Source organism: Ursus americanus, chromosome 6 (genome assembly GCF_024610735.1).
Source record: "Ursus americanus isolate L20-20 chromosome 6, mUrsAme1.1.p, whole genome shotgun sequence".
NCBI lineage: Eukaryota > Metazoa > Chordata > Mammalia > Carnivora > Ursidae > Ursus > Ursus americanus.
In genome coordinates this window covers 83,336,192-83,348,196 of record NC_142132.1, presented here as the reverse complement: position 1 = coordinate 83,348,196, position 12,005 = coordinate 83,336,192, and the positions used below count along the sequence as shown (strand labels likewise).

Sequence of the window (12,005 nt, the reverse complement as noted above, 5' to 3'; positions counted from 1 at the left end):
AAATTTAGCTTAACTATTAACTTTCCATAATCACACATAAGCACTAAAGAGAAATTACTTTTTCCTTCTACTGCCACAATTACTGCATTAAGTACTTATAATTAGTGAAATGATATTGACAAATCAAGGAGTACATCATAAAGACATACCAGAAAACTGCTAACCAATTCTAAAAAGTCCACAAAATCACAAAAATACAAATCAAAAGCATGTCAGAAATAATACCTTACCTAGCCAACAAATGGTCTAAGTTGTCCTTCAGTGATATATTTGTAAGTATAGCTTCTAAATGTCTCCCGTATATTTGACCATCCATCCCTTCAGTTTCTTCTCCTTGAGTATACAATATAAATTAAAATTGGGAAAAGTTTTTTGCACTTACATTAAGTTTATTTATAGCAGAAAACCTTTCTATAGGAATAACTTTAAACCATAACCATCCTTAACCAGCTTTTTACCTGTTAATAAAAATGTATTTTGCCTATTTAGCCATTTATATATTTTTACAACATTTCTGTATACATTACCCTCACTTATGCTTTACCTGAAATTCTCTTTATTTTTAACAAGTTTTTCATGCCTATCTTATTAAAACAGAAGTCTAAAAAATAGTCATTCTAGGTCATATTAGGAATGGATGAAGTTGGGACCCAAGCCTAGGTCTTAATAAACTAGCTCTGAAAACAGGCTCAACCATCATCTCACTACGCCTTACTGAACGAAGAGCTGTCATCTTCTATTCCAGATTGACTACAGATGTATTATGAATCAGATGCTGGCCCTGCCTTCAAAGATTGGGACATTACTCGTCACCACCAAAATAGGAAAAATACACTTTTATACACGCTAATCATGTTTCTGAAACACGTATGTAAACCAAAATCTGGTTAAGCAAACCTAATTTTCAACAGACTGACATAATTTAGAGATGTCTTCCTTAGTAGGTCTTTCTTGGCCTAAGTGGCAACAGGACCACACACTTCTTGTCTTTCTGTATTTATTGAAGGATAAAAAGCATATAATGGAAATAATCACTTTTAATTACCTTCTTTATGGTTTTTAAAAATTTAGACTTTTATGTATGAGATTTTCTTGGTCTATGGTCAATGACTCAAAGGAGAAAAACTTTTTGTGGCAACTGAATATTTATTATAAATGAGTCACTGAAGTTCATTAAATATGTAAATGAGAAGGAAAAGTTTTACTTGGCAACATATATCGTTTTAAAACAATTCCATAGTCTTTTCCATGAGATTAAGAACACACATCCAAAAAAAAAAAGAAAAAACCACCAAAAAACAGAATTCTGAGTATATCATTCAATGAACAAGGATCTCCCTTCAACCAACCTACTCCCCACCCCCAAATGTTTTCCACATACGAAAAAATTACCCAAAAATAATTAGATAGCATAAACTTTAAATATCTTAAAGATATTAACAGGAGTGTGATTCCTATTTTAAGAGAATCAGATCTTAGACACTAAGTTTCTCAACACAAAATGTAAAACCACATACCTGTAACATGATTAACGATGGAGACAACCAGATGGGGAAGCATGTAACGCAGAAGAGGACTGATGTCATAAATTTCAGAAATCCCATGAAGTATTGGAATAAGATCAGGAACATTACACAAGTGAGGAAATGGCCTTTGAAGAAATAAGTACATGTTAACTTTAAAAGTCACATAATATATGACAATTAAAAAAAAAAGTATAAAATTTAACTTTGAAAAGAATTATTCAAAATAACTTCACTCTCCTTTACTATTATTTCTCAATTCAATTGTACATACTTTTTCCCAAGGCTCTCTGGCTTCTGTCTCTGCATGAGCACTATCAAGCAACCTAATCCATCCTGGATCAAAGAGGGAATTTTGGTCAGCGTTTTGATGATCTGTGAAGCCAGTGAATTAACGAAGGTATCTTCCATTGTCACTTTCACAGAAATCTGACATATTATCATATACGTTGCAGCTCTGTAATCTGGTAAAGATGATTTCAATCCCTAAATATTTTTTAAGATATAAGGAAAAAATTATAAACTATATCATTGAATTCTACTTAAAATGTCACTTTACCTGGACAAATTGAAAATGCCATAAATTAGAGATTAATACTACCTAACACACACTGAGAGACAACAACTCCTCAAAGGTTGACCTCTTTCCTGAGCACACAGAGATAAGTCTCCTGGTTGAAAGGAGGGATCTCAAAGGTCTCCCAACTCAAACATCCACTATTTATGCTAAAAGGGCCAACAGGCTCTTCTTCTTAAGGCAAACACCCACCAGTGTAAAAGAGACTTCAGAAACAAAACAGTGTCTGATTAAAGATGATAATTTTGGGACACTGGTAGGAAGTGAAAGCAGTAAATTCATGGGGAATCTGGGAAGGGTGACAGGCAACAAGGCACTTGGGAAGAAGAAACATTGAGAAGTGCAAGTCACTGTAAAACGAGTAAGAGAGCCTATGCCTTGATGAAATTTTCTAATCCATTCCTTTTCCAGCGAGTTAACATGCTAAGAAAACAGATCTGGAAGATAGTGGCAGGGCCAAATAACTAACATTTATTCTTAAGGAGCCCTAATTAAGATCCCACTTTGGTTAAGTTTTTAAGACAAAAGTCATCTTTTTTTTCTACCAAAAAATTAAATCTTACCAACCATCTGAAATAGGTCTTCAATTTTAAAATATTTATGTCTAAGTGAAATTCTTAAAAACCAGGACATTCCTTTAAGTACAAAATAATCTGCATCTGAGCAGGACCAACCTTTTGGATGTATGGAAACAGCTTGGCAACTATATTATCCAATTTGTCCTCAGCAGTCACTAGAGCAGACACGATGGTAGAAGCATAAAATGTTAAGAGCACCCTCAACTGAGCTGAACTCCCAGGATACTCCGCAAAAACCTAGAACAAAACCACAAACAAAGCACATATGAAAGTGAAAGCCCAATTACATAAAAGTCTAAGAATATTTACAGCTCTCCTCAACTACTTCAGGCTGACATGTTCATTTTTACCATATACAACAGTAAATACACAAATTTAATGGTTCAATTAAATATGATAAAAATGAACAATCCTGACATTTTTAGATCATCTCTTTATTTAAAGTCACCATAAACAGAATTTGGCAAGGAACAGGATAATTTATTTTCGTAGGAAAACACCTTTAGTGATGAAAGACTGATCAAACTGCTCATGCTCCAGAACAGCAGGTCACTTAAGAGGAACTTCTGCAAAGTATTAATTAGGAAATGCCTTAGCAGGCTTTCTTCATTCAGAGCAACCAATCTCTTTTAATGGAATTATACAGTCACGAAACAAGATACTACTCACTTTCACAGATTTTGTCACCAGACTACAAATGAAATCCATGAATCCAAGATCTTTGTAGCAGTGGGTAATCAAAGTTCCCCTAGCTAAGGGCACTCCATGTTGCTGTTACAGACAGAAAGAACCAACTGTCATTAAAGACATTCATCAACATTATTTTTTAAAGTACCTACCACAGTAACAGCTTTGTACTGGTACAGTTCATAAATATAAAATATAGTCTCTCCATACAGCTTGTGGTAAATATGAGATTAACATATAAAATTCTGCAAAGTTTAGAAAGCCAAGAGGTCAGCAGCAAAGGTGCAGGCACTCAGTGAATATTGCCTACTTACCATGTTTTGCATTTTGATAGGTATTTACCTAAATCTCTGGATTCTCCAGATTCTTAGTAATACTCTCTCTTAGTTAGACTGGGTTTTTCAGCCAATGAGATAGGCTGTCTCTGCTTTACAGTAACACCAGTAATAGAAATAGATAAGGAACACAGAAAACTTACACTGCTATTCCCACTGCTTAGCATCATGCATGGCATGTACTGGGTGCTCAAAAAATACTGAATTAATCAAAGAAAGGAGAATAGGAAATGAACTTCAATAGGTGAGTGGGGTTTGCATACCTTAGACAAGTGTGTCTAGAGAGCATCAATGTCTGTGTGTAGAGGAGGAAAAAAAAATGGTCTTGATGTTATTAGCAGAGGAAGTAATTCGATAAGCTTTACCATGCCTGGTTTTCTCTTCTTGAATACTCTTTAGTTCAAGTGCTTTACATTCAAACTCAAACTGTACTTCCAATTAAAAACTCCCGTTCCTTTCTTTTTACTAATTCTGATCACTGACCTATCATGATGCATAAAGTTAACTCTTTCCACGGTCCTACAGTCTGTTAGTCTACTTTTGTCCCCATTTGTCCTCCTCCTAGCCTGAACTACCACGCTCAATATTCAGTAAAATACATGTCATTCAACAATCATACCTTAACTGGTGACAACCAAAACCATTTGTGCTTTGGATTATTAATTTTTAGGAGCTGTATAACCCGTACAAATATTCTTGTCTCATGGTACGGTAGAACACAAGCAATGAGGCTATCTTGATTATAAAGATGGATATGGAACCTGGGGGGAGAAAAGCAAAAAATTCAAACTGACACAAAACCTACGAGCACATATTTCCTTACACGTCCAAACTGTTTACCAATGAGCTAAAACTACTCAGAATAAATATCAGTAAAAACAAGCACATAACTATAAGCAGATAAAGAGCATTAAATGATGTCTCTATTTTGCAGGATTTGGTCAACTCTTATGCAGTAATATTTTTTAATATTCAAAATCAAAATTTATATGCCATTCAAACTTTTTCTAAACCTATTATTAAATTAATAAAACTGTGCAATCATTGTGGTCAAGCCAACAGAAAAGCAACTGGTCAACTAGGAAGCAAAGCTTGGTTCCTCTCCATGCTCACCAAGTTCGCCTTCCACAGCCTCCTCAGATTCCCTAATTACCAGAATTCTAAAACCAGAAGACTAATGAGAAAGAAAATCACATTACTTTCTTTGAATTAAACTGTTAAATTACAACCATATAAAATTTGTCCCTGAACTTCACAAAACTTTGTATTAGCTCCTCTACGATAATAAGAGGTTCATTAATTACATCAGATACAGTAAATCCTTTCTAGCCTTGAAGACCTAGCTCAATTATCTCCTTTTTCAGAATGCTTTTCCTAATTCTCCCAGAGAAGTGATCCCTCATGTCTGTCTTAACTCTATACTAGCCAAGATGCTACTTTCTACATGAAGCTCCTCTGAACCTCAGGCAGCACAACACGCCCCAAACTTTGCATGCACCTTTATTTTAAAACAATAACCAAGGGCGGCCTACTCATCTTGTATTGAATTTAATGTTTGCTTAATAAATAAATTACATGAATACAAAAAGTACTCCTTACACTAATGATCTATGGGGGGGGTTAAATGCTAGAAGAAAAAGGGAAATATTACAGACTTATTGTTTTTTGTCTGATAATTCTACTGTTCTGATAATCAGAAGACCCAAGTTAAACTTATGTTTTCTCAATGACTTACTTGCTTCCAGAAGGGAAATCACTTTATCCCTATGTCTCCAATTAATGACATGCACGTCTTTCTACTTTTAAAACATACAACACATGGCAGAATAAACAAAACTGTGTAAGCTGTGATGTGATGGCAATTAAATGAGAAAATAAACTGAATGTACTTACAAAGACAATTTCCAAAGAGGATAAAAGATCAAACCTTGAAAACAATCTTGTATCTCAGCTTACTAGTTGTGTGACTCAGGTAACTTAACTATGCCTCAATTCTGTATATTGTAAAACGGGGAAAATAGAACTATCTTCCCATAGGAATGCTGTAAGCACTGAGGGCACGCAAAGAGCTTACTACAGAAGCTGGTACAAAAATGTTCAATACACATCAGCTATTATTGTTTTTCTTAAGTTACAGTGTTTTAGAGGATACTATTTGCCTCTTCCCAAAGCACTGGTTTTGTTATTTCGGCAAGAAAGAAGTTTAAGAATACCCTTTGCTCCAAATACGCAGTGACAATTTGTAATGGCAAAGTAACATGAGCTCCTCAGAACTAGTCAAGTTGGCTTTTTTTTTTTTAAAGAGAAAGAGCGAGAGAGAGCACGCGCGCACACACGCACACAAACACACACACACACACACACACACAGAAGCAGGTGGAGCGGCAGGCAAAGGGAGAGGAAGAAGCAGGCTCCCCGTGGAGCAGGGAGCCCAATGTGGGGCTCAATCCCAGGACCCTGGGATCATGCCCTGAGCTGAAGGCAGATGCGCAACTGACTGAGCCACACAGGTGCCCGTGAAATTGGCCTATTAACTAAAGATCTCCAGGAGTTCTAGTTCTTGCTATCGACAAAAGTGAGTTTAACAGGGGGCATGCTTATCTCACCCAACAGACATGGTGCTACTCTCTTAATATATCTAAGTTCTCAGTTTTAAATTGATTTTAAGTGCTCTCATTACTTAATTTTTTTTATAAAAAGATCAAAGCTGTTAGCCCATAATTATTTCTGTAATTTTATTTGCTACCTGTGAATCAACCACTCCAGACACTTCTGTGCTGGCTTCAGTAGGAAGTAAGGAGACAAGTGAATAAGGAATAATGAAATGTTTTCATCCAGCTGTTTGTTCACTGCTTTGGTCTGAACGCTGCGCTCCAGTGTTTTTGCTAGCTGGCTGAACAATGGTGCTTCAAACTGCTCAAAGGAAGGGTCAATCCCCAGCAGCTCTTCCAGGCCAGTGCGTCCTAGGAAAAGGCCAAATGATTTAACAACTGATTGCAAGCAAACTCATCTCACCCCTCTTTCACAGTTTTATTTACCCCCCAAATCTCTGTATCCTTTTAGCAGGTATAATCATAACACAGTCCCAAACATAGATTTCTAGTTTTCAACATAAAAAATAAATCCAATCTCCCCAAGTAGGAGAACAGAAAGTTCTGCCCCGCCGAAGCCATTCCTTTAAAAACAAACAACCCATTCAGTAACGAGGCCAGTCCTCCTAGGGGTTAGGAGGCCTCCTCCTGCAACCCAGCCACTGCCTCCAGCCTTTTCTGAGCTGTTCTTCACTCTACCCATTAGTTAAGCTCCCTAACCCTGCTTCACCTGTGCAATTCGGCTACTGCTCCCCGCACACGTTTCAAGCATCTAGCACCTGGCTGTTATTCTCTTTCCCTGAGCAACGTAAGTCAACACCTTAGAAACTGCTAAGGAAGAGGGAGGGTCTGGAGAGAAAACGAGACAGCAACACTCACACAACAAACGCTTCAGAGCTTCTGTGAGTTAACGGATAGCTCACCGATGGCAAAGGCGGTGTCCCTGTCGACGGTGGCCGCTTCCTTGGGGTCAAACAACAAAGAAGCGACTTCATCTCTTGAGAGCAGACTGCGGTCACTCTGCGGGAGGGCGAGGCGCTGGAGCTGCTGGGCTAAGGACGTCATCGCTCACGCCGGCGGATCCCTGAAAACACAGGCTAGGAAACACCACCACCGTGAGAAGTCTCCAGGAAACTACGAGCCCCTAACGCCTCCCGTGCAAGAAACTCCTTCGCTCTCAGCGCCGTCCCAGACACACACGGGCTGCCCCGTGACTCACGGACTCAAGAAGCGGACACCGCAGCACCAGCGTTAACTAATTAAAGCTCCCGGGGCCGCACCACGGCTTTCCTCAGCCCTGCCTCCGCGACACTCGCAAACCCGCCGACACCTCACCCGCCTCGGTAAACCGTCTACTCCCCTACAGCTCCCGCTCACTGGGAACCTGATTTCGGGAAGCGCGTACCGAGTAACACGCCTTCCCAGCAGTTCCCACATGCGACCCGAGCAGCCAGCTCTCGCCCGGAAATTAAAAGCACGCTTCACGAGAGCTTCCGGTTTCAGGCGCTACGGCAAGAGAAGAGGCACAAGCTTGTCAGAAAGGCGGTACGCTACGCCACCTCCCTGCGTGGAAGCCCCACCCCTTCGCCCTGCGGGGCTCCAGCTCCCGCTCCGCGTCTGAGTCCCGCTGGGCTCCTCCGCTGGCGGCTGCCCGTCCGCACTCTGCGGTTGGCGCCCGCAGGGTTCAGTCTCAGGGCGAGCCTTTTGAGAGGATCTGGAACTGGACGCATTTATTAGACATACATTTATCCAGCTCTTACCGTGTAGCAGCACATTCGGCGGTGGTTGGAAATGGGAGCCCTGAGGTCACGTGGGCTCAGGCGCCTGCGCCCCTGGGCTGCAGGAGCTCACCGAGTGATCTCTCTTGAGTGTGTTCCCTTGATCAAGTGGGGAAAGGCGGAGGATTGCGTGAGATGAGCCGCTATGTAAACCCGGGTGCCCCCGCCCGGGAGCTTGGGGACGTTCCTGGAGGGCGCATACTGCATTTCTCTTCTCTTCTCGAGTTAACCCTGCGGGGTCACAACTCACAGACCGAACTGACCACCCCAGGTCAACGGTGCTAGGAGTTTTAACAAAGGAAGATGTAGCTCTCTCCCCAGTCGGGACACAGACGAGTTTCCGTCGCCCCTCAAAGCTCAGTCTTGCCCCTTGGCTGTGATGCGCGCTCCCACCCAGGTCCCAGACAGCCGCGGGGGATGGCATCGTGGTAGGCTAATGCTGCTCACGGGTGTCTCACCTGGACACTACCGTCTGTTTCCAAAGCAGGGCGCGGTGTGTGCGGCAAACGGGAGCTTCTCTCCGAGAAGAGACACAGCGCGGGAGGGACTGGATATCCTCTACCGTCTCTGGATGCTTCATTTTTTTTTTTCCTAATAATAATTTTTTATTATATTATGTTAGTCACCATACAGTATATCCTTAGTTTTTGATGTAAAGTTCCATGATTCATTACTTGTGTATAACACCCAGTGCACCATGCAATACGTGCCCTCCTTAATACCCATCATGGGTCTAATCCCATTCCCCCACCCCCTTCTCCTCTGAGGCCCTCAGTTTGTTTCCCAGAGTCCATAGTCTCTTCATTTCTTTCAAAAGATGGAACTTTTCCGTACCCGGCGTTCGTCTTTCAATAACCCTCTTCCCTGGAGATTGTTGGAAACAGTTACAAATTTGGGGGCTCCCTGCTTCTATACTCAGTGCGTATTTTCTGCTTTATTATTAGAACCGTCTTTTGTTCTTGTTTTACTTTAACAGCATTCAGAACAACCCAAAATCTTTTCAATTATTCCTGCAGATAGTTAATCTCCTTTTTCATGTGGTGTTAATTGCCTTAAGAGAATAACAGGACTTTTTAAGTTCTGTCGGTACCTACTTTACCCACACAAACAGATACCTCAGAGAAATTGTTTCGCCCTAATGTTTCAAAGGGAATTTTGCCTTTACAAGAGCCATCAGCTTAGGGAGAAGTTAAAGTAGTAAGAAATGAAAAAACAGTACCATTTTATCCACAAGACAAGTTTGCTTTTTCACTTAAAAAATCCTGAATGTATTTTTAAAAGCTTCATAAAAATGAAAACAAAAAGAAAAATGCTACAGGTATTTGGTTCAACTCTTTGTCAACCAAGGAAGAATTCACTGAGAATTCGAGCAAACAGGCATTTACTTGGGCAATGAGAATTGCAATGCCGGGGACAGATTCAGATAGGGACTTGAATTGTGCTCTGAGGAAGACAAGGAAGGGGCAGAGATATAAAGGTGAAAGGTCATGAGTGCAGTTCTCATTTAGGTCCTCTATGCAAAATAGGAATTTAAAGTATGTTAATTGGGAATGGTTGGATTCATAGATAAACGAAGGATTGAAACTTGTTAAATCAAGTTGCCTCCTTTCAAAGTGAAGAATTTGAAAGATTCAGGTGTCATGATGATGAAGGAATTAAATCCAGGCTGAGGGCTTGCAGCCGACAAAAAGTTCATGGTTCCTCCCATGAGGATGTGCATAAATTTTTCCTCCCTTATGGTCTCTCCACCCTATTTAAAACAGCTAGGCTTAGCTAGGCTTGCTTGCTCTGTTTGAAATCTTTCATGCCTTTCTATGTCAGATCCAATGGTATATGGTGCCATGTTGAATTTTATTTTGGAAGTAAACTAGGAAAGTAAGAAAATAAGTCAGAGATTTATTATATAGATATAGATATATATTATATGTTTATTTTAAAAATATACCTTGATCTTGAGTTATATCTTTTTCTCCATCTCAAAAGAATTTTTGAATATATTGCTGATTGTTTTCTGATTATCTCCTCCTTGGTTTTTGTGATTATACACCCGTCTCCTAGTTTAATTATTCAGCTGAGGACGAGAGCAAACTTACTTTCTCAGTTGTTATTTGAATTTAAAATATCAGTTGTCTAAAAATCCTTTTCATGGCTTTTGCTACTTTACATTCATTAAATCCATAACCTGAGCTATAGTTAATACATATTTCTTGATGCAAAGATAAACATGGTTTTCAGAGATGGTATTTTAACTATATGCTCTTTCATTTGTTGAGGGATGTCATGACAGTACAGGGATGACTTCTGTTCCTCAATTAATCACTGTTCAAGGCAAGGCACAGTTTCTAAGAGTGATTTGAACAAGTAAATTGTTTTTCAAGGGCTATTCTCCCTCCTTTACCCTACCCCTTTTAATCCCTAGTATTGATACTTTTGATTCATTCCATGTGTACTTTACACCAGCCTAGGCATTTAGTGGTGAACAAGACAGCTGGGCTTTCTACCCTTATGGAACCTACATTCCACCAGGAAGAGACAAACAGTAAGCAAATAGATAAACCAGAAAAGCATCAAGTAATGTGATAAGTACTCTAATGATACTACTACAAAGCCATATGATAGGGTGACTGAGAAAAGGCATCCTTAGTTTGAGTGGCTAGAGGGAACATTGACTCATGACCTGAATGAGAAGTCTTGACATTTACTCCCACTCCAGTCACAACAGAACATCTCTCCATCCATCAAATACACCAAGCTTGTATTTTCTCCACAGCATCTATGACTACCCGGAACAATTTGATTTGCTGGCCTGTTTATTTCTTCTGTCCCCTCTCTTGAATACTGTCTCCATATAGGCTGACATGACGTCTGCCCCTCAGATAATGGAGGCTGGGCAGGTGTGCAAGTAGAGACTCACCTACTGTCGGTTTAAATTATTTTTAAAAGATTTTCTTTATTTATTTGGCAGAGAGGAGAGAGAGAGATAGAGCGCACAAGCAGGGGGAGCAGCAGGCAGAGGAAGAGGGAGAAGCAGGCTCTCCTGCTGAGAAAGGAGCCCAACTTGGGGCTCAATCCCTGGGATCATGACCGGAGCCAAAGGCAGACGCTCAGCTGACTGAGCCACACAGATGCCCGTAAATATTTAAAAGTTATAAGTCAACCTAACACACTGTTAACTCCTCCTCTACTGTTAACTGTTACAAACTCCCATTTTTGACAAGTAAACATTTAAAAGACAAAATAAAAATGTTTTTATATGAATGAAAGATGGCAAAATATAAAAGATGACAGTACTTAATTATTGTACCTGTCTGGGTATAACATTGATTGGCTGATGAGTTTGGATGTGTAATAAAGACATATAGAGCTAATACATTCCCTATATATTTATCCCATAAAATTTCAGCAAAATTATCAATCATATTGTTTCACCCAGATTTTCAAGAATTGTGTTCTATTGATAAAAATGATCAAAAAAGATTAAAAAATATTTAATTACATTCCAAGTATACAAAACTTGAATATATTTTCACAAAAATATGAATTAAATAAAAAGCCAATACATTTTATTTTTCACTTGTTTTCAATAGTTATCTTTCTTTTTTTAAAAAGACTTCATTCATTTATTTGAGAGAGAGAGAGCGCACGTGAGAGAAAGCACAGCAGGGGGAGTGGCAGAGGGAGAGGTAGAAGCAGGCTCCCCGCCGAGCAGGCAGCCCGATGTGGAGCTGGATCCCAGGATCCCGGAATCATGACCAGAGCCGAAGGCAGACACTTAATCAAATGAGCCACCCAGGCACCCCAACAGTTATCTTTCTTTTAAGAAGGCAAAAGAGATTATAATTAATGACAAAACTTTAAATAAAATTAAATAAACCTGAAGTTTTTAATTTTTTCATAAATATTATTACCTTATTAAATATTTTTCACAAGGGTGCC

General features: G+C 39.5%; 1 protein-coding gene across 3 annotated transcripts in view; it reads right to left on the bottom strand.

The window, feature by feature from the left end:
• Positions 1 to 8,164, bottom strand: part of HEATR1 (HEAT repeat containing 1) — a 52,653-nt gene extending 44,489 nt beyond the window's left edge. Inside the window, exons 1-9 of one of the 3 annotated variants that reach the window (XM_045802324.2) lie at positions 8,052 to 8,164; positions 7,215 to 7,388; positions 6,447 to 6,663; positions 4,320 to 4,461; positions 3,348 to 3,449; positions 2,775 to 2,915; positions 1,798 to 2,009; positions 1,518 to 1,651; positions 231 to 333 (exon numbers count right to left, since the gene is read on the bottom strand). In XM_045802324.2, the coding sequence (XP_045658280.1) occupies positions 231 to 333; positions 1,518 to 1,651; positions 1,798 to 2,009; positions 2,775 to 2,915; positions 3,348 to 3,449; positions 4,320 to 4,461; positions 6,447 to 6,663; positions 7,215 to 7,356 (1,193 nt within the window). In that variant the 5' untranslated portion in view covers positions 7,357 to 7,388; positions 8,052 to 8,164. Of the gene's footprint in view, positions 1 to 230; positions 334 to 1,517; positions 1,652 to 1,797; positions 2,010 to 2,774; positions 2,916 to 3,347; positions 3,450 to 4,319; positions 4,462 to 4,813; positions 4,875 to 6,446; positions 6,664 to 7,170; positions 7,389 to 7,696; positions 7,799 to 8,051 lie in introns of those variants that run through there. The other 2 variants (XM_045802323.2, XM_087863181.1) reach the window with 2 other exon arrangements.
• Positions 8,165 to 12,005: the final 3,841 nt, after the last annotated feature.